At 47.5% G+C, this 24405-nt stretch overlaps 1 protein-coding gene across 1 annotated transcript in view; it reads left to right on the forward strand.

Annotated features, from left to right (window-relative positions):
- Hil (peptidase hillarin) overlaps positions 1–22957 on the forward strand; it is a 98381-nt gene extending 75424 nt beyond the window's left edge. The window contains exons 2-7 of the mRNA XM_084577169.1: positions 12252–12368; positions 13564–13851; positions 14582–14722; positions 14974–15056; positions 19383–19526; positions 21090–22957. Of these exons, the coding sequence (XP_084433295.1) occupies positions 12252–12368; positions 13564–13851; positions 14582–14722; positions 14974–15056; positions 19383–19526; positions 21090–22194 (1878 nt within the window). The 3' untranslated portion in view covers positions 22195–22957. The remainder of the gene's footprint in view (positions 1–12251; positions 12369–13563; positions 13852–14581; positions 14723–14973; positions 15057–19382; positions 19527–21089) is intronic.
- The last annotated feature ends 1448 nt before the right edge of the window (positions 22958–24405 follow it).

Here is a 24405-nt window from a genome sequence, read left to right on the forward strand (position 1 = left end):
CGGCATCAAGGATGTGACGCGGCATCATATTTGGGAAGCGTAAATGCGTTGAAAATGAAATCATGTTTTGAAAGGACGTGACTTAACAGCGCAACTTAGACGAGGGCCCAGGGAAATTGTACTGTTACGTCATCTTCAAATACAATATTGACTTGTCCACTATGTTATGCTGCTGCAATGAAGTCTCTACTCGCGCAACCACCTACATCGATAGCGCGCGTATGAAAAGAAGCATCGAAAATTTCACCTTTGCAAGAAGGGTACATTCTTGAGCTTCTTGTGCAAAGTAGACCAAAAACGGACTTTTTCACCTTCATTTTAACCAAAAGTTCGTTAAATCGGAACAGATAGAGAAATTAGTTTCGTTATTTCGAGTTATCTGAAGCATTGGACGATATGGGCGTCCATATAGGAACCCATATGGGCGTCCATATGGTCCATATGGGACCATATGGGAATCGGGATATCTTCGTTAAACCGACAATTTCGTTAAATCGAGGTTTAGCTCCTGAGGGAACGCTACAATGCCGTTCATTTTCAAGTGCAATTACGGAATCATTTTCAGCCTTGGCACTCAGGAGTATTGTCTCATCAGCAAGTGCGTCTTATGGTGCTGAATACTGACATTATGGTGCTGAAAAATATTACGGTGCGGAATAGTGTATTATGCTGCGGAATAGTGACATTTTGGTGCTGAACAGTGATCCTGTGGTGCTCAACTCTTACGCTATGATGCTGAACTCTGACACTATGATGCTGAACTCTGACATTGTGGTGCTGAACTCTAACATTGTGGTGCTGAACTCTGACATTGTGGTGCTGGACTCTGATGTTGTGATGAACATTAACATAGCTTTGAAGAACCTATAGTGCCGCCGCTATGGCTCAGAGGTCAGGACTCTCGATTACTCAGCCAGGCGACCCGGTTTCGAATCCGGCTGCAGCGGTACATAGAGACGAAACGTAAGGCGACCATGTACTGGGCGACGTCCTCGCAGGTTAAAGGTTCCCAGGTAGCTGAAATTACCCTTAGCCCTCCACTTCGGCGTCCCTCGTGGCATGTGTCGCTTCTGGACGTTAAACCTTGTAAACGAAACCAAATTCATATAGGAATAAATTAGATGCTGTTAAGTGTTCCTTAAAGAACCTGAGATGTTATTTCAGATTACCAGTCGGTGCGTTATCCCAGTGTGGTAAGTCCAGGTTTCGCAACATTAGAGCGGCACTAAAATTTGCCGTGAGTGATCAGACAGAGCCTGTAGAAGCGAGCGACAGTCTCCTTTCCACTTTGTACTCGAAGGCCACTATACTCAGCAATGCAATCCGCGCTCTCTTTAAGCCCTGTTAGACTAGCGGACGGTGATTAGATGGCTCGATGACTAATTAGCCAAGACAAAGGCCGAAAGCGAGCGACCTCCGCCACGAACACGGGTGACGCGCAGCCACTCTCGGCCGTTTACCAAGTCTATGCACATGCCTCATATGTAGACCCGTACCCATTGAGACAGCGCAGAACGTACATAGTCACGATCTCACGCCCGCGTGTGCGCGCTTATGACCGCCCCTCGCGTCTCTCTCTCGCTTCTGCCTCCTATCGTATACATGCACCTGTTATAAGCGTATATATATCGAGTGACAAAAAGCGGATTAGCCGCTGCGCTACGAAGGGCATGCATCATTTGCAGCGGCCACTACAATTATTGTTGCGTTTTCTTTTATTTTGCCGAACCTTTCCTTTTTCTCGCTGTCTTCGTTTCATCTCGAGCTTCTTTGTTAGAGACAAATGGCAGGCGGCCAATGCACGGCGCTTCGTTCGCTTGTCCGTCGGAAGGGTCATCGTGTACTTCCGAGTTTTCCCGCACAGAGAGCAGCGCCCCCTGGTTCACCGATGGTGGGGCTCAAGTACCCGAAAAAGGCGACTTGCAGCAAGTCTTGTCTGTGTGTTTGTGTGAATGCGCGTGCCTGGCGGTCGTTTTCGTGCCCTCCCACATTCGGTCTCTTTTTCGTTTGGTGTATTTCTATAAATTGTTTTTTCGCTGCACCTGATAGTGTCGTCACGCATGGAGATCACGCCACGCGCACGCCAAAACCATCTTGATGGAGGGTCTGTCCACAGCTGCGGCCCGCCTCCCGAAGCGAACCTGGTGTGAGTCCTGTTGCACGCACCATGCAGAGCCTTGTAGTAGTTGTCTGTCGTTCTAGTTTTTGGTCACTCACTTCCGGAAATACTGCGCGTGATTTGGTGGAGAAAGAAGCAGAAAAGAGCTATAATGGCAACGGTAACGAACCGCTGCTGGAGCACAAGTCTTGTTCTGAAAAAGAAAATACATTGAAGAAATAAAGCATCGAGATGTGGCCACCTTCTTTTTCTCAGGTTAAGGATGACGTCTCCCTGGCCTTTCCGTCTAGATGGTGGGCTGGTTGCGACTAGGCACAGCAAGCGTGGGGATGTATAACTGTCCGTTTTCTTTTCGCTTGTTGCCCTTTTTGTCCCTTGCGTGTGAGGGGCGGTGCTGGGAGTAAGTCGTTAAGGTGCACCCTGAGCATGTTCCGTCATGTTCTTTTTCGCGCCTTGTCATGTAGTATGCGCAAGGATCAGTGTTTTCCGCTCGCGGGTCATGACTGCGATCTGCGGCGAGGATGTCGACACGTGAGCGCCCGTTGCGCTCGTTTGTGTCTCGGAGGTGTGGGCCAGACACGCGAGCGTACTCAAGCAGGCACTCACTGACGCTTGCGCAATGCCTTACAAGCACCTCATTTGTATTATGGAGTTAACTGCTATGCTGCTTGTTCTGAAAATTCGCAAAATAAAGAGGACTGCAGCGCACTAACAATACAAAGTCAAATTGGCGACAGTACTTCGTGGTACTGTAAACAAATGAGCGGAAAGGGAGAACAGCAATAAAGAAAATGAGCAAAGCGAGAAAACACTATTTCCAGTCGCGGCGGCCGCTTTTCGATGGAGATGAAAAGCTAGGCGCTCGTGCGCTGTGCGATGTCAGTGCACGTTAAAGAACCCCAGGCGGTCGAAATTTCCGGAGTCCACCACTACGGCGTCTCTCATAGCCTGAGTTGCTTTGGGATGTTAAACTCTACAAACCAAATCAAACCAAACCAAACCAAACCGAACCAAACCAAACCAGAAAACATCATTTGGATGAAGGGTTTGCAAGTAAAGACAAGCAAGCATAGAGAAATAACACAAAATGTTGAAGGCAACCCAGTTTAGAACGAAACACGGAAGAAGCAGCGAAATGTTCGCACAGATCAGGTGAACAAATTTGGTTTTTTTATTTTTCCTCAACAGATTTTCACTGCATTCCGGCATCTTAATTTGGAGAACAGAATACCTAAATAATAAAACTTCTATGAGACAGCAAAAGTAAAACCTTCCTTTCTGCTCCCCTCATAACAGATGACAGGGTTGTTTGTGTTCCCATTAATAGGGGTTATCTTAAATGGAAAACACACAAGTCCTGCGTGCGTACGCGGGCGCGCGCGTGTGTGCGTGCGTACGTGCGTGCGCGCGCGTGCGTGCGTGTGTGTGTGTGTGTGTGTGTGTGCGTGCGTGCGTGTGTGTGTGTATGAAAGAAATAGATCGCAATTAATTGTAAAGCTGTCCCATTTAGGGGAAAAACAGGAACAAAGACACATAAATAAATGATCCCTATTGCTCATATTTGTACTTACTAATGCGTCCATATAAAAAACGACGCCGTAACAAAGGCCCTGAAAAGGTGTGCCCGCATGCGCGCAACATATTTAACAGCGCAGGAAGTTTAAAGTCGATGAGTTCTAACGGCCTCCTTTTTCAAATAATAATGCTCGTGGCTGTTACTTTAGCTAGAGTAGACCGTAAAGTCTAGGATTTAACTTTTCGATGTTACACACGTTGCATGAGGTACGCCTCGGAATTCCTTGTAGTCAAACCAGCAACCTTGGGATCTCCATTTTGTACGAGCCGGCACAAAGAAGTGGAATAGCATTCTTCCTGTGGACTCCGCCAGGAACATGCAGCTTTGAGAGACCTGTTGGGCTTCCGATGTGGTATGCTCGGAGGTATCGAAGCGCGCCCTGTTAAATGTGTTTGATCTCACAACATACACCGCTACCTGCCTTGGTGCTGGAATAATGCAGGCCGTGGTCGTCGATATTTTTGTCCCCTTTCTTCGCTCCTTCCTTCGCTCTCTTCCCCGCTTCCTGTCATTCTGCAGCTTGCTCCTTTTCGTGGTCTTTCACCGCAGACAGGCAATGCCGATGCCACTGGTCGTCTCTGAGTGAGGTAGCATCGGCTTCTCTCTGTGTGCTGGTGCGGTCTGTAGGAAGTCGCTGCTCTGTGCTTATGTATAATTCGTTTTGCTTGTGATCGTTGTTTTGAGACAAACTATTTGGCGAAGTGGCTCCCAAGGAACGCTTGGTGCACATGGGCAAGGGCACGCCTGCCCTTGGACCCGCCTCTGGTCAGAACTGCATTTATTTCAGTTTGCATCCAGTCCGAATCTATCCTGTCTCTGAAGTGGCAGCAAGTTTCGTAAAGAATTGGACGGTTAGTGGTAGTGGGTGCGCCAATGACCTTGGCTAAGCAGGGTCGGTAGAAGATGCCCTGTACCGCGCATGCAACTTTGGTTGCTTTAGAGTCGGGTCACCTTTGCAGACAGTGGTGTTCGTTTCGAGAACTGCTAGCTCGCCTCCTAGGAAGTTACAAAATATGGAAGCGGTCCCGGTGCAAACAAGTCGCGAGCCTCGTCGTTTAGAAAGAAGTAATCTCGAAGCCAGCTCAGAGCATAGCAAGAGAGGCCGCTGCTGGAACAACAAACAGCCCGATTAGTTCTTGCATTCTGCTTTTGTTGTACTTCTGCAGGCATGAAGACGCGAAACCGGGCCGCGCACTAGCCGGTTCTGGTTATATAGGCGTATAACCCGCCTCCCCCATCCCGGCGCTCCTCTTGAACTGCTCCTTAGCTTTGAATGCGCTGAACGTAGCCCGGTCTCTCTCGGGCGAGCGCACCCTGTCTACAGATGCTTGTTTTATATTCCAAAAGCGCAACTCCATTTAAATCGCGTGCGCTATAGCGAGCGAGCGCATGCGGACTAATCTCCGCACGGACGACGGGAGATTTCGCATGCGCGAAAGACACGCTGTTGTGGAATAAACTCTTTGTGTATAGAACCTATTTCACATGCAGTGCCTCGGCAAAAACACAGGCGCACAAACGAAGAAAGAAAGGAGACGCGGCCGCCGACACCAAGATGCGACTCGTAGCGATTATTTTCGTATGCAAAGAAGCCACGGTGCGTAATTTCTGTCTCTGGGCCGCGCAAGGTCACCTGACTGTGAGAGCTCCGAGCACCCTGACATTGTGCAGATTGGATGCAAGCCCCGTTTGTTTGCCGAGTTTTGTTGGGTTGGTTTTTATTTTATTTAACGTAGGTCAATTCCCTCGACGGTAATTTGAGCTCCTGTTACAAGACACTCAGCGGTAACTTAGAAATACAACGGAAAAATTAGTGCAGGTTTGAAACTGAAATAAGTACTTGTTGTGTCGCATGTTCATACAGGCACAGGAAACAAGTTCCAAAAGGTTTTGACGTCGACATTCATGCATGGACATCTTCGTAAAAGGGACTTCCATCAAAATTCGTAGGCTGACGTTTTAGTTTGACGTCACAGAATAAAACTGGAGTAATTGTTGAAGAGTCAAGAGTAATTCGTCGACTTGGAATAAGTGTAGACTTGTATTTTATTGTTTTAATTTATTTATGAATTTACCAGTACCTTCACAGCCGGGCACCTCTAGCATAATAGCAAAAATCGTTAAACTTTAATACAAGGAGAGAACACATGCTAGCAACATTTTCAGTTCTAGTTATAACGCTTAGCATTCTTTACCGAGGTTGTAACAGGAAGGCTAAACAATATTTCAGGTTGCCAATTTGAAACGCCCCGCTGGGGTGGCGCAGTGGTTAGGGCGTTCGACTACTGTGCTGCTGTGGTGAAAAGCTAGGCGCCCGTGTGCTGTTTGATGTCGGTGCATGTTCAAGAAGCCCAGGTGGTTAAACTTTCCGGAGACCTCCACTACGGCGTCTCTCATAGCCTGAGTCGCGTTCAGACGTTAAGTCCCATAAACCAAACCAAACCAAATCAATTTGAAACGGCAGAACCACAGGTTGAACGCTGAGGCAGTCCATCGCCGGTAAACCGAAAGAGAGAGATTGGGAGAAACATGTATGACAAAGTGGGCGTTTTCTCCCCCTCAGTAGTTTAAAGTTGAGCTGTAAGTTCGCAAGCCAAAGCGTTGATACGTGTCTTGTTCTTTGCATAAAAATGAAAGGCTTCCAAAGGAAAGTAAAATCGATTACAAAGACATTTTGTTATTTTTCCACTGGAATTAGACATTTTTACAGGGTCATTATTTCCTGATCTGGGAACTAAATCGGACAACGCATGGTCTGCCACTCGTTTGCCACTCTTAGTAACGAATCGACCATTCGCAGATTATTTGATATACTTTATATATGGATGCTACCTAGACCAAGGTGTTCAATGCAATCGCCCAAGGGGGAGATAGTTGTAAAAATGAAACAATTTGTAATGTACACCCGCCCAAGCGGCAGCCGTATGCGGCTGCAAAGGACTTCCTCAGAAACGTCGCAGTTGAAAAGTTTGTCCTGGCTCGTGAAAATTTGTGAAAAGTATGTCCCTGGGCCATCGTCTATCCTGGAAGAATTTTTCTTCAATTGCGAAGTTCCGAGAGGGGTGTGTACTTATCGTTTGTAGCCGCCTGGCTGCGCTTGGGAGGCTGCTAATGAGTGCTTGATCCCTAATTATTAGCTCCACTTGTGTGTCGAAGTGCCGGCGTGGGTCACATCAATCGTTTCCCGGTTCGCACGGTCCAAACATAAACAAAGACTAGGGAACTTTGTGAGGCGTTTTTTGTCAATACTGGAATTGACAGAATTTCCTCAGGTATCAGAGCCCACGGTTTGGCCTCGGGTAGGCGCGCACCCTTTGTTGAAGATTTGGACCCCAAGGGCTTTGTTTCTGAGCTGCACTGTGTGACTCGTAATGCATTGCCAGTGTTGTAAATTCCGTAAAGGCAAAGCATTTTTGATTTTGCCCCTCTAATGTGCAGGACTTCGTCAGTGCTGCAGGAGCCCGGCTTAACCTAACATAACCTTAACCTAACCTAACATGGCCTAGAAGCAAAACCAGTGTGCTCTAAACTTTTGACGAAGAGTGTACTTGTACGTTTGCGTTGCGCTTTCACGGAAACTTCAATGCGCCTGGCGTAGAGACACATGGTGCCGATCTAGTTGCTTGGACACCGGAAGACTTCTTCTTCTCTTTTTTTTTTTTTTTTTTTTTTTTTTTTTTTTTTTTTTTTAAGCAAGGTGGCACCGTTTAAAAGGTGCACTGAATGCTAGTATGTTCGAACCCTAGGCGCTTCTAGAAACTTCGCTGCTGTTGCATAAATATACTTCGACTCTTGAACAAAAACTGTGGTAAGTGATATAGGAAGTAATGTGCACTCTGCACATTTCGAAACTCTGAAACTGCGATGTCTATAGCTTCCTGTCGGCCCGAAGATGTTCATTAACGCATTTAATTAGTTACTGCATATTGGTAATTCGACAACGCTAACTTCTACCTACTCTGCACATTGAAATGTTCTCAGTGCAACTTTTTGAATGCTTTTCGAAGTGCGCCTTATAGTAAATATTTGGACATTTGCTCGCTTCATGGGATGCGGTTTTAACTTGTGTCGAGTTCGTGGTTTTATACTGTTATCAAAAAGCATTCGGTTCTGCACTTTTTTGGGATCTCCATACCACTCTTCTAAAGCTAGGAAACAAAAGCTTTATAGGCGCAACAGATAAAGACGTTTTCGAATTATAAACCTACGCGGTGACGGCACGACAGTTCCAAAATGGAATTGACCTAACATTCGCCTTCAGAGAGAGACTAATCATTTTCGCGTTTTTTAACGGAGCAGCCCGAAGACAATGGCTAAACCCGCCTATTCGCCAACACGTATGCGAGCTATTGCCAGACGCCGTATTTGGCGTTTCGTGTGTGACTGGCGTTACGCAAGGACTTACTAGGTCAACCATTCTGCTACTTGGAACGAGAACAAGCTAGAGCTACTACCTACGTGGATAATTTTTTTTTTTTTTTTTTTGCATCTGAGGTGGGAGCAGCAAGGGGCCTCGTTTCAAGACAACGCACCGAAGACGTTCACTACGCATAATGCGGCTAAGAGCCCCGCTAATGGCCTTGCGTGTCTGCCCAGCCTTCTTTGCGCCGGAGCAGTAGGCCAGGCGCGGCCGCAGAGCCCGTGCGCCATGCTCGGTCAAGAGCAGAGGAGCCGCTGCGCGCTCGCCTGACGTCACCACGGTCTGGTGCACGACTTAATCGCTCGAACCCGTCGGCGGACGTCAGCTGGGACGCGTTGGCGCGCTGCAGACAGCAACGCCTTGACTTGCTACCAGACCCCTTTTATTCCAGACCAGTGTTCCTTGATTCCCTGCTGTGCGCGATCTTGGTCGCCCTCGCGCATTGCACCTTTAGTTGCGACTTTTATTTGTATGTATATGTTCCTGTGGTTCAACGCCACGAGCTATTGGGGCTGTGAGAGGAGCCGTAGTGGAGGGCTCCGATTAATTAACCGAAATTAGCTAACCACTGAGCCACTGCGGCAGGTCTTTACATCTTTCACGGTGCACACGCACTGGTGTCTCGATGTGAGTGGGGCTTTATTTATCGACAAGAGACAGTCGCTGGACAGTCGCTCGCTGCTAGATCATTTCGATCCTGTGACTTGCATTGCAAAGAAATCTAAGAAATCAACGCTGCCTCGAAGGCATGCTGCGTTTGTTCTATACTTCTTGTCACCTCTGGTGACGCCAGTCATGACGATGATGGTCTTTCTGAACGAGACCCTACGCGAGACCCTTCGAGTCGTTAAAGAATAACGTGACGTTGTTAGCTTGAGAACGCAGAAACTTCACACCTGTAAGGAGATAGTCGATCTCCACAAGACCTTCTCCAAACATCACACGCTTCCCAAGAATGGAGACTCTATGCTAATACAGCGTTTCAAGATCACAGCGAATCGCTTTTGCTTTAAATATATATATTGTCTCATCGGATTCGGCGAATTTGAAACAAAATGGTGGTGTGTGAGGCTATTAGGGTTTCAGTTAACGGGCCAAAAAGCAATCACTGTATTCTGGGTGCTGTGTATGAATGTTATGACATCAGAATGATTATCGTACCAATATGACGCTAGTATAAAATATAGCAAAGCGTGGAAATGCACTCTTGTCAGCTATGTGGTTTTGCAGGAACACGGAATTCCCCCCTGTGATACCACACTTTGCCTCAAATTTCTTCTTTTTTTTTTTTGTATACATGTCGTGTCATTTATACAGCGCATAATTATCGATTTATTGTTACACTGGCATAGTTATCCGCCAGCGTAGCCTCCTCTAGAACATGTTTGTACCAACATAGTGATGAATGAATGAAAAAAAAAGAATCATTTATTTCCGATTGAAAATGGCTGATCCCCTCTGGCCCCTCGTGGCTCCCAGGACTTCGAAGCATAGGGGGAGGGGGCGCCGCTTCGGATGCTGGCCGCGAGGTCTTGTCCCTGCGGCCTCTTCCGCCGTTAGGATGGTTAGGAGCTGGAGCTCAGGGTCCGAGCTACGCAGCAAGGTCTCTTAGGTTTCTCCACTGTCTATTTTGTGCGCTTCCCGGTGGAGTGCGGACATTCCGAAATTATGTGATCAAGGGTTCCTCTCTCATCATAGTGTTTGCATTTATTATCCCCGGCCTCGGGGAACATGTGGTTGGACATAACCGGGTGCGGGCACAATGATGGACCAAAACCGCCGCGGTCAACGAGAGCAGTACTCAAACAGCGATCAGTCAGAGGCAGTGCCCGGTGTGCACAGCTCCCTGCCAAATCTGTGCTGACTTTGGTCTATGGTCCAGGACTGCGGTCAGCCTTGGCTCAGTTTTCACTCAAGGCTGTGTTCACTCGGTACTGAGCTCTATCCGCACAAGGCTCTCCGAGCTGTTTTAACCGCCATGGTATTCGAACAGTGATCATACGGAGCCCTATCAGGCACAGAAGGGATCGGGAATGAAGGTTTGGTTGTCAGGTATGAGAGATTGTCACGTATTAGAGGCCTTCAGGCATGATGGTGGTCAGGATGATGGTGGTCAGGATGACGGTGGTCAGGCATGATGGTCAGAGATGAGGGGTGGAAATGCATGAGGGATAGACCTGCATGAGGAGTGTTAAGCATTATGAGTTACCATGCAATATTGTGCTCTACCTGCGCACTGATCTGCGATTAGTGTTTAGTCGCCATGAGACCTTCAATTCGGCCGCCTACATCGCATGCAAAAGGTCTTGTAGCATATATGCATTCCTATCACAGCCTCGTCCATCGTAACACGCTGACCGGGGCTACCTGGGTCGAATCCTGCTCTGAAGTTAAAAGAATAGCGTTCCGGCAAGGATCTAGAGCATGGTGCGATCCATGAAGAGTTCCGGATATCTCACTCCATCTTCGCGCGAACGAGCTCACCTCCGCGTGGCGGCGCTACCTCAGTGACGCACTTGCGTCAGTGCGAGTACTGATAGCACGCGCCCGTGCGCAGCGGCTCGTGCTTCATTGTGGTGCTTTCCGCGCGCGCTTTTAGACGGCCGCAGGTAACGCCCTGATTCACCGAAGAAGTCCTTGTCGCAAGTGCGACGCAGGCGCCGACGTTGGTCTCTTTGGGAAGGCGTGTCACACCTCTCCCTAGAGAGCTTTTGTGCGCCACTGGTGGTTGCTTGGATTCACGCCTATTGAAGACCCGTCAACTTTTTTTTTTTTTGTTCTGTGTCCTTTCAGCGTACTTGTGCACTTCAGTGCGAGTACGGCTGGCGCGTGGCTTCCACACAAGTGCGTGGCATCGTCTTTCCACGCTCTGGTGACGAATCGATGAAAGCAGTGAAGTCAGATGCGGTGGCCTTTGTGTGTTGCTGACGTCAACGTTGTGAATGGGTAGAGCGGTGGTTCAGTGAACCGCACTAATAAGTTTAAGTTATTTGAGAGCTCTATCACGAGTAGAAAGCCCGCGCGATGGCGCCACCTGCTTACTTGATGGCATCAATGTGAACTTGCTTTCTCCGTAGTACTAAGCTGTAATGCGGCGAAGCTCACAAGCCCTTCCATGGAGAAGGTGCTGCTGAAGCAAATGGTTAACACTTCAGCTAATGCCCGCTAATTCCCGACTCGCAACGCAGCTTTTAGTTTGTAAAGTTGTATAGGCTGTTAATAACAAAAGCCGCCGAGAAGTGCACAACAATATGCCAGAAGACGCGCCGGTGAAAGCTGCTTTAAGCGCTCAAAAAGTCCCTTTCTGCGCACCTTATTACGCATTAACCAAAAGTGAACATGATATTGCCTCATAATTTGCGATGTTTTCAGATCCTCACACTGAAAATCGTTGTGATGTAGTGCGACAAACACCTAGGACATACCGGCTTACGGCTGTCGATTCACAACTCCTTTCAAGCTGAACTGCGTTTCTTCTTCCTGATTTGGGGATATCCAAGAACTGAATTGAATGAACCTTGCAAGAAAAGAGTGTGAAATTTTCAGAACTGTAATTCAAAATGGTGCTGTAATCTCAGATGAAATTCGAGACGATATGCAGGCTTCTCCTTACAGCGTTGTGTTGTGTGGAGAAGCTCGGCGAGACGTCGCCTCTGAAGATTGAGATTTCAGGATCCCACTGCTTTAGTCAATGCATTGCTATGCTCTATCGAAGGACGCCCAGCAAAACACCGTGTGGCTCATCATCAGTGACATTTTCATTTCGAATAAAGAGTTCCTCCCGTGAAAACGCACTGCCAACCTCTGCGTGCACTGTCGAGAAGCATGCTTCTCGACAGTGGTCATGACCTCTCCATCCCTTATTTAATCCACGATTACGCCGCAGTTTACAATGCTATGCAAGAAGACCTTGCGTGATTTACGTGCGTGTTGTACATGGATTCCTTTAATCTCGCCGAACTCTGTAATCCCTGCAGTTGCCATTTAAGGTTTTGTTTGTTTGCCTTGGGTTTACGTGCGGTAGCACATGTTCGAAGAGAACTGCCGCGTTTATGTTTGTTACGTTAAATGTCTTTTTGTAGAAGGGGCGCCAGTCAAAACACAAATACAAATTGCTGTGCCTTTTGTTTTCCCAGGACCCTGAAACGCAACGGACGTTGGAGATGAGGCATCGGCTTGAAGAAGACGACCTCTACCGGCAGTTCGCCAAGAAACGGGCAGAGGAGGAGCACCACATCACGCACCAAATTCAGGTTTGATATACTCAGCAACATCTTGAACGAAGTTTATAATTTCCGACTACTTGGCGCCCATTGGCCGCAGTTGTCACTATAGTTGATAGAACGGGTTTCCGGATGGAACAGCATTTGCTGCATCTCGGTGATTTGACCTGGAGCATAGCATCGCGGGAACTCAAATATTTAAGGCAAAAGCCTTTTTAGGCTCATAGTGCATCGGCAGAAGTGACCGCTGGACGCGTTATCAGGAAATGTTCGCCGTATGAAGACAGATTAAAGGAGAAAAAATGATTGATAGTGATAGTTAGAGATAATAGATATTGGTAGAGGTTATAATGACTACTAATGCCTTGTAATAAGCCTTAGGCTAACGACGAATTATAACGACTACAATTGACTAGAATTACTAAACCCTTTAGTGTGTAGTAATGATAAAATGAATACTAATGAATTGTAATGAATAGTAACGACTTGTAATGACCAATATATCTAACGATGACTTGTAACGACTACAGTTGATTAAAAATTGATAAGATACCTACTAAGATGAGTAATGACTAAAATGACTACTAATGACTTGTAATGACTGCAAATTACTACAAATGTGTAACGACGACTTGTAACGACTACAATTGATTAAAATGACTAAAATGCTTGGTAATGGCTACTAATGGCTAAATTGAGAGGCCAAGAGAAGGAAGGAAAGAGAAATATGTAAAGAGAAGGAGGCAAAAGAAAGGCGAATGATAAGCGAAGGAAGAGCAGTCTTTCGCCGTTCACCTCTTATGAGATATCTTAGGAGACCCTGTAATTGTTTAATTATACAGGTAACGTAACCAGCTCAATTAGGCTTTTGAAATCATAATCACGAGAATGTGTTCAGACATTCAGACTGTTTCCCAATGTGTGATTTACGCAGGTGTATTGGTAATTAAGCCTTATTAGCTTTGACCTTGATCTTGGCCAAAATCACGGTACTCATCTTAGTCATGTTCACTCATACAAGTCATAGTATACAACCATATTTAGGAAAGTTAGGCTTTACTATAGCAATGCTCGGCTAGGCGACGGAATCCGGAAACCGGCGAAACCCATCGGGACAGGCTGGGAGTGCTTTCACACTAAGAGCGAACTTTTCGAAAAGCCTTGTGCCTATGACCATGGACGCGTACAACGAAATAATCCCGCTACAATGAATTGCCTCTTGCAGGAAGAGTGGGAGAAAGAGCTCGAGCGGCTCACATACCGGTACCAGCAGGAGATGCGGCGCAAGAAGCAGCGGCTCATCACCAGCGAGGAGGAGCGCATGCTCACCGTGAGACACCAGAAGGAGAAGGAGGACCTGGAGAAGAACATGACCATCAAGCTGGACCGCAAGAAGGAGTCGCTGACGCGCAAGCTGCTCGAACAAGAGCGCGCCGCCACCGCCGACCTGGTCGAGAAGCACAGCGAGGAGATGCTCAACCTCATCAACGAAAAGAGGGACGAGCTCATACGGGTGAGTTTCCTTTCTTTCCCTTTATTTCGCCCCGAGTTGGACACTCTGCACTTAGGCCAGGCAGGCGAGTTACGGCATGATAAAGTGAGGGTTAAAATTTGATGTCGGTTGGTCCTTCACATCATGCTGTAGCTTACGACTGTATGCTAATGAGTACATGCTATCTAAGAATATAGATGCACAGATTAAGGGAGAAGTTAAATGATTAAAAAAGTGTTTGTCGGTCAGGGGTGAGGATAATCCAACCAGAATTCCCAATAGCCGCAGGTGGGAGCTATTCATGCTTTCTTGTCAATGTCTTAGAGGGGCATGAGCATCCCCCAATGTTTTTTATTACTCCAGGGGTGCTTGTTTTAGTTCTCTTTGAGAATGCCTGCATCCTATATTTTTGCGCACCATTAGCCCGGTTAATTCTGTAGGGGCACTCCAACGCTGAATTAAAGAACAGCGATGGATCAGGGTGAGCACTAGCGGATAATATTTTTAAAGTGAAGAGAAGAAATGTAGTAAGTGGGCAAGACATATATGTACAGCACGGAACTGAGAACTGGTTGACTATAGGTTACGAAGTCAGTTTAGGTTAGTAACGGTTACGTGCTACGCAGCCGAGAGTAATCGACGATAATTAGTAGGGATACTTACCTTGCCGTCTAATTAGCCTGGATATTGATGATGATAACGATGATGACGACAACTTTAACTGCGGGTTTCGGTCTCTGTTCTGCCGCAGAGAGAAGGCGAAGAGTTCACCAACGAAGACCTCAGCCCCTACCCAAGCCACCCACCTCCACCTACACCGGCGTCCATCTCGAAGACCGATATCTACACGGACCCAGAAGTCTTCTCAGAACTCGATCAGATCGCGATAAACGTGAGTGATCTGTTCCATGCCCCTTTACTTGCGTTCGAGTGTTTTCTGTATTGATGGAAAGTTCAGCATCTAGCCGCCAGGCAGAAGGGGAAGGCGTTGGGCAGTGCGTGTTTCCCGGCGTTTGTGTCAGTTGCTGTTGAAAGTAAATGCCTTGAAACGTCGTAGGGTCGCCGTGGCGCTTCACTTAGCAAATGATTGTAGGTTGGCCACGTTCGTTACGCGAATTGGACTTTTGCTTCTTTTCGTCCCAGGTGGCGCAAGCGGATCAGCAGACGTTCACAGATCTGGTACGGCAGTTGATATGCAGCTGTGTAACAGACGTAGAAAAGGCGAGGTAAGTGTCTGAGCACGTATAGCTAACTTCCGGCTTACCTAAAATGGAGGACCATCCGCGGAGGTGGCTTGGTGGCAGTGGTGTTTGCTGAGCCAGAAGATGCTGTATAATGTCTATGGAGAGGAAATGAGAGAAACTCCAATAATTTCTCACAAACAATTGTTCCTGTTCTCGCCAGGAAGTCTGAGGCGTAGCCGGACCTTTCCAGTGCTGCAGCGATACTCCAAAGTGAACTCCTTTCGAAAGATCGCTTACTGATATGACAGCTAAATTCTGTCCAGACATGCTGGTTACAGCGTACGAACTTGAACCCCTCTGTGAACTTGGTACGTGACACAACGAAGCACCTTTTAGGCTGCGATGTTCGATACTGAGTTCACGTTCACCACCACACGGCCATAGCCGGCTTTGCGGAGCTTGTTCCCCCATGGAAATCCGGAGACCAGCCCGGTCAACATTTGCACACTTTCTTGTCCGGCGACGGGCTTTGACCCATAGCTATCTCCGGCTGCCGAGCCGGCCACTCAAGCCACTATACTCGAAGGCAGTTTTCTGTGGATATGGAGCCAAGGCTACAGGGACAGTTGCTTTGCTTCAATAGCTCAAACGACAAAGTATGTTGTCGAAACAAGCGAATTGCGGCAGCTTAGAGAAACCCGGCGGGGAGACACAGCAGACGCGGCCCATTTGCGCTTTCGTTTCATTCTCCATAGGCTGCGAAGTTATCGGTTTTCTCCATTCTAAGTTATAGTTTAATTTTTATTTCCTCAAAGACCCCCTTGGGGTGTCTTATCTAAGGTGTGATGTTAGTATAACAGAGTAACCTATTTTCATGATGGCAAGTTCGATGTGACTTTCTCTAGAAATGCGGATGGGCAAGCGATGGCTGGTTAATTAGTATAAATAATTGAATAATTCCGTAATGGTACGATATTCCAAAGCCCTCCGCGAAACTTCTGGAGAAACTATATTCTGATGCGCAGTGAGCTTATGCCTGTCGACTTACCTTTATATTGGCTGTGTAGCCATAGAAAGTTGGCCACTTGCCGAGCTTCCTTCTCGACTAAAAGGGGAGAGGAGGATTTCTTCACCATTTTGCTGCCTGGAAACTGAAGAAGTACAGACAGCTATGGATGGCAGTGGCGGCATGAAACTGAGGAACGAAGTAGTGCGAGCCAACGCTCTAGAAACGTCCGAGTCCTATGCGACGTCAGCGCACGATAAAGAGCATGAAGCGATAAATAATAAATTCGTAGCTCTTTTCGGCGGCTAATTATTCCCGTAAGGATACCTTCAAACTTTGTTTCGGAAGTATTTGCGACCGATTCGAGTTGGAGGTTCTGTTTTGGCAGTTTTTACAAAATCGATGCTGGGAGAGGCCTTCGCCCTGCAGTGGGTATAGTCAGGCTGATGATGATGATGATGATGATGATGATGATGATGATGACGACGACGACGACAAAATCGACGCTACGTTGCGGTGCCATCGAGAACTCGTCTGTTAAGAATGGGCATCTTGTGGAACCGTTTCTTCGCTCCTCTGCAAGTGCTTCGTCGGCGCATTTGAACATTGTTGTAATTTTTTTTTTGTTTCCGGAAACATTGACGATTTTTCACAGTATCGAACCTGCCCAGCGGCAGCACTGGGATTCCGTCGATGGAGAAGCCGCTCGCCAAATTCACGCTGCTTGCCCGGAGGAAGGTGCCCATGTGCTGTGCGATGTCAGTGCACGTTAAAGGACCACAGGTGGTCGAAATTATCCCGTAGCCCTTCATTACGGCGTCTCTCATAGCCTTAGTCGTTTTGGGACGTTTACCCTATAAACCAAACCAAAACAAACTTTCGGACGTGGTCCCACCGCCGGCGCGGCTGAAGAGCTCTGCAGCCCTTCTCCATGTCTTTTTGTACGTCCAGGAGATGGAATAGCCAGAAGGTATCATTCCGTTACTTTCCCACTACTCATTGAGAAGAGAGATTTGGGTATACATAATGAGGGTCGGCAAGCCGGTTGCAGCGTTGGTAGACGCCTATTTGCGATTTTTTTTTATTTTTTTTTTAGAGAGACGACCTCGTTCCTCCAGGTAAGCAATCGGTGCCATTATTACTTTGTTTACTTTTAATTCAATGACTGGGGTGATATATTCGTAGCTGGTCAAAGTAACTACGTCCGCAGTGCCCCGGTAGCGCTCGCAAAATTGCAATTCGTTGGAAGCAAACAAGCAGTTAAAGCACCGGCATTTTAGTTTTTCTCATTTGAATTTTGTACATTTCCAATGACAATTAATTCTAAACGCTTGTTTTATGACCCGCAGAATAAAACACAGGAATGAAAGAAACAGGAGCAGCTAAGGCGAAACCATTTGAGAAATGAAAGGTGCCGTCAACCGGGTAAACGAGAAAAAATAATTTGTCGAGGCAGGTAGAAATAATTCGGTTCGGTTAAGGAGCAGGTTTTCACGCTAGACTCAATTGGTGAATGGCGCGTCACCCATTTCACACCTGTAAAAACAGCAGTCCACGTCTACTATTTGCGACGCCACGACTTTGAGGATGTGCTCCGGTTCTCGCGTCCAGCTTGCTGGATTGAAATCCAAGGGGCTAGGCGATGGTCGAAAACGAAACTATCGCGAACCATTTTAGCTTTCAGCATCATGCAATGATTTCGCGGAATTTTTTTACCCCGTAATGGTACAGAATTAAATCCAAAACGCACGTGCTCTCTTTCTTATGTCTTCGTCACGTCATACGCACGCTCGCGATCTTGGTGTCAATAAAAACGCATCTGAATGGAACTATGGTCATGTGGGGTGCCGCTTGTACGCCAGACGTTTGGAGGCAAATGCCGTCGGTCCTCAATTTGTCAACGTTGTTTGCTTTTACACCGACTAAATCAAAGTGCTTATAAAACTAGCTCACCTGCAATGAAAGCAGTGTTTCAATCGTGCAACCGGGGAAACTTGTTACTGCGCCCAAATTGAGTCCTTATTACTGTCCTCATCGTGACTTGACTGCTATGAGGGAAGCCAACGTTGGAGGGCTTCGGGAATTTCGACCACTCGGAATTCTTTAACGTGCAGTGACATCGCACAGCACATGAGCGCCTTGATTTTCGCCTCCATCGAAAAGCGTCCACCACATTCGATCCCGCGTGTTTGGGCACAGCAGCCGAGAGCCGAACCACAAAGCCACGGCGGCGGGCTCTTTGTTTTCAGTAATGTCACTTGATAGTGTTTGGTTGTGCGGAAAAGTATCAGCCTGCGGCGATGATCTTCGCAATCATACTGTATAAGCATAGTCAAAAGTGGTTAGACGTGATTACCTGTTGCTGTTGCTCAACACGAGCAAAGCAGTAAAATCTCTCCCAATAGAGGCGTTCCTGCCGCTGAAGCCGCTCTTGTATCTCACTCCACATCCTCCTCAGCAATGGCCTCTTCTGGTATCGGCCGATGCACCAATCGCTAATGGCTAGTAGAATAGTAGAATCTGCAGAGCAACGCGCGGTGTTCTTTCCAGCTTGCTTGGACTGACTCTTCCTCCCGAAATCGCGCGTACAGGATGCTAGTTAGGGATGGATGGGAGGAGCTCTCCGATGCGGACACGAAAACATGCGAACCTCCAGCGGGACGAGGATAAGGGTTGGGGTAACCTCGAAGCGCAAACACGGAAGACACGCCAGGCTTACCGAAGGCACGACTGCCACTAATTAGGACGAAAACCATTTTCGGGTGACAGAGAGCGGCTGCAACACTGCGAAACTATGGCCGGATCTTTTTGTTAGAAACGGCGCATACGCTGGTTTCGGCTGCTGCGCAGAGGGCTCCATGCATCCGTGCTTTTTTAATGCTTCGTAACGTGCGACAGGCAGTACATTTTTTTTCCCTTCTCACGTGGGCTAGCTGTGCACTTGCATTGTGCGGCCGTGGCAGTAGCCTCAGGTACGCCTGTTGGCCGGGCATGAAAGCTGCGGCGGGTAAGATTTCTAAAACAGGTTTTGCCGTAAAAAAAGAAGCAGGTCGTGTGGCACAGGCTAATAATGTATTTTACTATCCAATTATTAACTTCAGTATATTTAATTCGCGTGCTAATGACGATGGCGACACAAAGTAAGTTAATTCATCTCCCACTGAAAATGAAATCTGAGGAGTGTGGCTACTTCGTAGGGTTTTGATGCAGCCATAGGTGAATTTCGTCGTCCGTTAGAAAATCGGTCCCGTACGCTGGAAACCGTGGATTTTGTGTTTGAAATGAGTACCGGGCAGTAAGTTTATTATATAGCCTCAGGTGACGCCGAGGTACATGCTGAGTACCCCGTTCAACCCTTCCAGGACTATATTCCGATGGATCACCGTCAAGAACCTCAACACGATGCACTTCGACGAGAACGTTATCGCGGACACGCCAATGGGCATCCTCAGAGGGATCAAGCACGGCACCGAGAGCTACCATGTGCTCTTCAAGAGGCTTTGCAGGTAAGCCGCGCATAGATGCACAGTGAATAAGGGCTTGTTGCGATTCGGGTCCGGGTATCAAGGTGAGCAGAACTTGGCGGCAGCCCGAGATGTCCAATCAGTGAACGCGCTGGTTTAACGCTTCAAATAAATCGTGGCACGAGGAGGGGAGGGGAAGGAGATAAAAAAGGGGGAGGGTCCTCCGACAAGGCTGAGCGTGGCTCCGCCACGCTCAGCCTTGTCGGTCGCTTAGGCTTCCTTTCAGTGCGCCGATGCTATGCAACAAAGCACCGAAGCTTGTCAAGGGACGTTAGCTAGAGAAGTTTGGCGTCTGACGCTCGCCGGCACCCACTCGGCATCTGTCATCGACCGGTGAAAGAGCAAGGCGATCCTCGGCTGGAACCCCGGTCATAAAGAGCTGCAGCTCCGTACTACACACCTTGAACGAACGCACATCTTCGAAGGAACGTATTCCTTGGTTACATATAAATCTATAGTGATTAATGAAATTACGCACCATGGAACTTAAGTGCGCCCCCGCCGCCCCCTTCCTTTTGACGTATATTGAGTTGGGGCTTTTTTTTTTTTTTTTTTTTTTTTTTTTTTTTTTTTTTTTTTTTCAGGAAGAACACTGCACATAGAGCCTAAATAGTGTTCAAATTCTAATCTCATTTCCTTCTGCTGCACTGAGGCTAACCCCTTGATGGAGAGTATTACTGGCAGCGTGAAGTGTAATCTGTAGAATAGAGATAATTAATGGTGATAAATACAGAATAAAGGTTTTCATTGCCACGTTTAACAGAGGTGGGGATGCGGCGTGCTTCTTTTGAAAATCAGATTCGTAGTTTATATGGAACTCATAAAGGTCTTGCAGCATTTCACTGATCTTTAAGTTTATTTGCAAGTCTTTGTAGGAGAAAGTCTAGTGAGGTCGTAGGCGTGCAAAAGTGAAGATCTCTCCGTGAAAAGGAGGGGAAGAGAAAATTCATCGCAGTACCTGCTCATATCTTTTGAGTATGGGTCTTATGATTACGGTATTGTGGTGCATCTTTCCTTTCATCTTACCACTAGTTGTTGGGACCAAAACCTCTGTCTTTCTAAAGTGATGCTAGCACCGCATACAATTATTACTGGCAAATCAGCTGATATAGTTTGTTACCATTCGTGTTCGGGACGTTTCACTGCAAGCTTATCAATATATGTTCAGTGCACACACGGCGACAGTTATAAAGTTATGGGAAGGTATGAGATGTAAATTAAGCGATCGAATAGTTCTTTCCTACCAGGACACATAGCTGAATGTTTTGATCGTGCACTGGGTTATTCCCATGCTTAAAATTAAGCTGCGTGGTGGTTCTAGGTTGCATGCGAAAATGGGGATGAAACAGTTTCTTGCCTGATATTGAGTTCCACAGCATTCTACTGCAAGTGATGTTCAATGTCAGATTGATGAGGCCTCTTTTTATGTTACGATCGGTCAAGGGGTTCAAAATTTCAGTGCTGAAATCTTCCATAACAGCGACGTTCCACAAATTTGGCGTCACGGGTCGATTAAAATACTTCGGCGCCATTTTGTGTTTCCAGCTATGCCGGCCTGCACTGCGTGGTGATCAAAGGCTACTCCAAGAGCGCTGGTTACCAGCCTGGCGTCCGATTCGAAGACAACAGGTTCCGAAATTCCTGGAATGCAGTGTACGTTGCTGGCGCTTGGCGGTTTGTCCAATGCAACTGGGGTGCCCGGCACCTCGTCAACGCCAAGGAAGTGCCCAAGCCCGGAAGCAAGGGAAAGTCCGACTCCTTGCGTTACGAGTACGACGACCACTACTTCCTTACGGATGCCCGCGAGTTTATTTACGAGTTCTTCCCACTACAGCCAGAGTGGCAGCTGCTGAAGAGGCCCATATCCCTACGAGAGTTTGAAGAACTTCCATTCGTCCGGTCTCTGTTCTTCAGGTATGGCCTCTACTTCCCGGACGCAGACACCAAAGCCACCCTGTACACCGACAGCACAGGTGCCGCGACAGTTCGCATTGGCATGCCCGAAGACATGTCGCACAGCCTCATCTTTCACTACAACCTGAAGTTCTACGACAGCGACCGCGACTCGTTCGATGGCGTCAGCCTTAAGCGGTTCGTCATGCAGAGTATGGTTGGCAACGTGGTCGCTTTCCGCGTCCATGCTCCATGCTCGGGCGCCTTGCTGCTCGACGTCTTCGCCAACGCCGTCACACCGAGAGAGTACCTCACGGGTGAGCCGATGAAGTTCAAGAGCGTCTGCAAATTCAAGATAGTGTGTGAAGACCTGCAGACGGTCATGGTTCCCCTTCCGGACTGCGCCTCCGGCGAGTGGGGTCCCATGAAGGCAACGCGTCTCTTCGGGCTCGTGCCCGAATCGCACGAAGATGCCCTCATCTTCTCCTCGCGGGAACTGGAAGTGCGTTTCCGCATGACGCGACCCTTGACCGACTTCATGGCGACGCTGCACAAGAATGGTGTCGAAGAAAAGAAGCTGTCCAAGTTTGTCTCGCACACCGTGCACGACGATCTGGTCACGTTCTTTCTCGCTTTCCCCGATGACGGCCAGTACGGCATGGACATCTACACGCGAGAAATGAATGGCGAGATCGAGACGGGCGAAAAGCACCTGTTGACCCACTCGTGCAAATATCTCATAAACGTCTCCAAGTGAGGGTTTACTAAAGATGACACATGAGCCCATCCGACAGCTTTCGGCAAAAGATGGCATGCTTAACTTCAGCGAGGCTGCCATTTCCAACGTCTAGAAGCATCCGATTCCAGTTGCTGTTTGTGCAAGGCCCTTGCTGCACATCTAGGAGACATACATCTTCGCTCTGTGTCCATCAGCTGAAACACGGCTGCATTTGCCCGCGGATCTTCCCGTTTTCGTGCACAAGAAGTTCGGCGCTTTGCTGCTTCAGACTAATATGGCTTCAGCAGTGAAACCTTTTCAGAATGCATTCCATTGGGAGCTGAATGCTCCGCCGCCATGTTCATAACGCGAATTTTTTTTCCTCTTACATGTTTTGTATGTGACCTTACAAAACTTCCTTATACATGTGCTGAAATGCTACTATAGTTGACCAGTTTTAAAGGTCATGTTGTGCTGATACTTATTTAAATTTAACAGAGTGCTTATAATTTGTAAAAACATTACTTCCAAGTGTTTACATCAAACAGCCTCACCGTTTTCGCATATATATATATTCTTGTTTAGGCTGTTGCAATTCAGAAATCTTTCTTCCCCTTCGTGCCTTATGATGCGACGAAAGTTTGCAGAGACCAAAATGTTAGCATCCGCTGCATCCCTTTGGCAGCGGGTTGAAACAAATGATGCATATTTTTCGCTCTGAATATTGCGTTTGATATTTATATGTTGTACTAACTCTTGATTCCCAGTGTAAGTTAATAAAGTTTAATATATTTTTACAATGCATTTGTGCTTTTCATGCTCTTGAACAATGCATGCACATTTTAATACGTGAACACTTATGGCATAATGTGGCACGCCGTAGTCTTCTGTATGGCCCAGTGTCGTGGAAAGGGTGAAGCAGCGGAACGTGAATGAAATGGTGAGTATAGTAAAAACCGAAGATAGGTCAAATTTGAAAGAAAAAAACAGAGCTACAAGTTAGCCCTGCCTAATACAAGTCTTGGTGAAAAAAAATAGTGTTAATCTTGCAACAATGGGCTGCTGAAGTCGGGCATTTCCATTTCCTCTACAAAGGTGCTTTGATATAATAGCGTTAAAGGGCGCCTGTCGCACCGAGGTGGCGCACTTGTTAGGCACTCGACTTTGGCACCTAAAAAGGAGGATTCGTAACCCGGCTGCGGCGGCCGCTTTTCGGTGGAGGCGAGAAGGTGCCCGTATGCAGTACCATGTCAGTGCACGTTGAAGAACCTCAGATGAAATTATCCGCAGCCCTCTACTACGGCGTCTCTCCATAGCCTAAGTCGCTTGGGACGTTAAAGCCCATAAAACAAACATTTTAAGGCTTGTTGTATAGGTAAGCTGGCGTCCGCTTTGTGTTGTCGTGATCGAGAAGTCGCGAGGAACCCTCAAGATGGTGGCATTTGGCAGACTGTCTTCGCAAGCACTGATTAGTCGATGGGTTGTTTGACGTCACGAGGCCACGTGACGTGGCCGAATCGGCGGGAGCTGCAAATTCTGGCGGTTTCACGCTAGCGCATTCGTGCGGCTTTGTTAAAGTTGGACTTATCTGTGAAGTGTCTTTTGACAAAATGTGATAGCTTGCTCCTGTATGTGACTAAATTCGTGCGGGACAGAAATTAATGGGTTAGTGATTAAGCTCATAGCAAAGGTATAAATGCCTTCAAGTATACTCATGTTCGAGTACTATACCGAGGAGCCGGAGATGGAGCTGCTAACGTGGTTGCGACACAGTCTTACAGGCTGAGATAACATACCCTCTTAAGTTTTGTTACTGTGCTTTAGCCGTTCAATCTGAAAACGAGTGGAAGCGTATGGTAATTCACCACAGCTTTCAAGAAGAAAAGGAGAGGAATGAGGCGCTTGGCAACTTGGCGCCTCGGCGTGAACTCGGAACACCAGAGAAAAAGCATTCGATGTTGGCTTAGTCGGATGCAGGACATCATGACTTGCAACAACCATATGAAATCCTCACTTCGTCAGCAGACAGCAGCGTATCCCGAACTAGAAGTGAAAGTTGCGGAATTCGGCCGGGATCTGCGTGAACTATTGCTGTCCGTGACTTCCGAGTACGTCTGCATGAAGAGTGTTGAGACCGCACGTGCCTCTGGACTCACGAGGACACAATTCGAAGGCTAGCCACCGTGGGTACAGCTATTCATGAAACGAAAAGGCTTGGCTCTACTGCAGCGTACATGAAAGGGTATGTCT

This window comes from Amblyomma maculatum, chromosome 8, assembly GCF_055883805.1.
Source record: "Amblyomma maculatum isolate TAMU_Amacu chromosome 8, ASM5588380v1, whole genome shotgun sequence".
Taxonomy (NCBI): Eukaryota; Metazoa; Arthropoda; class Arachnida; order Ixodida; family Ixodidae; genus Amblyomma; species Amblyomma maculatum.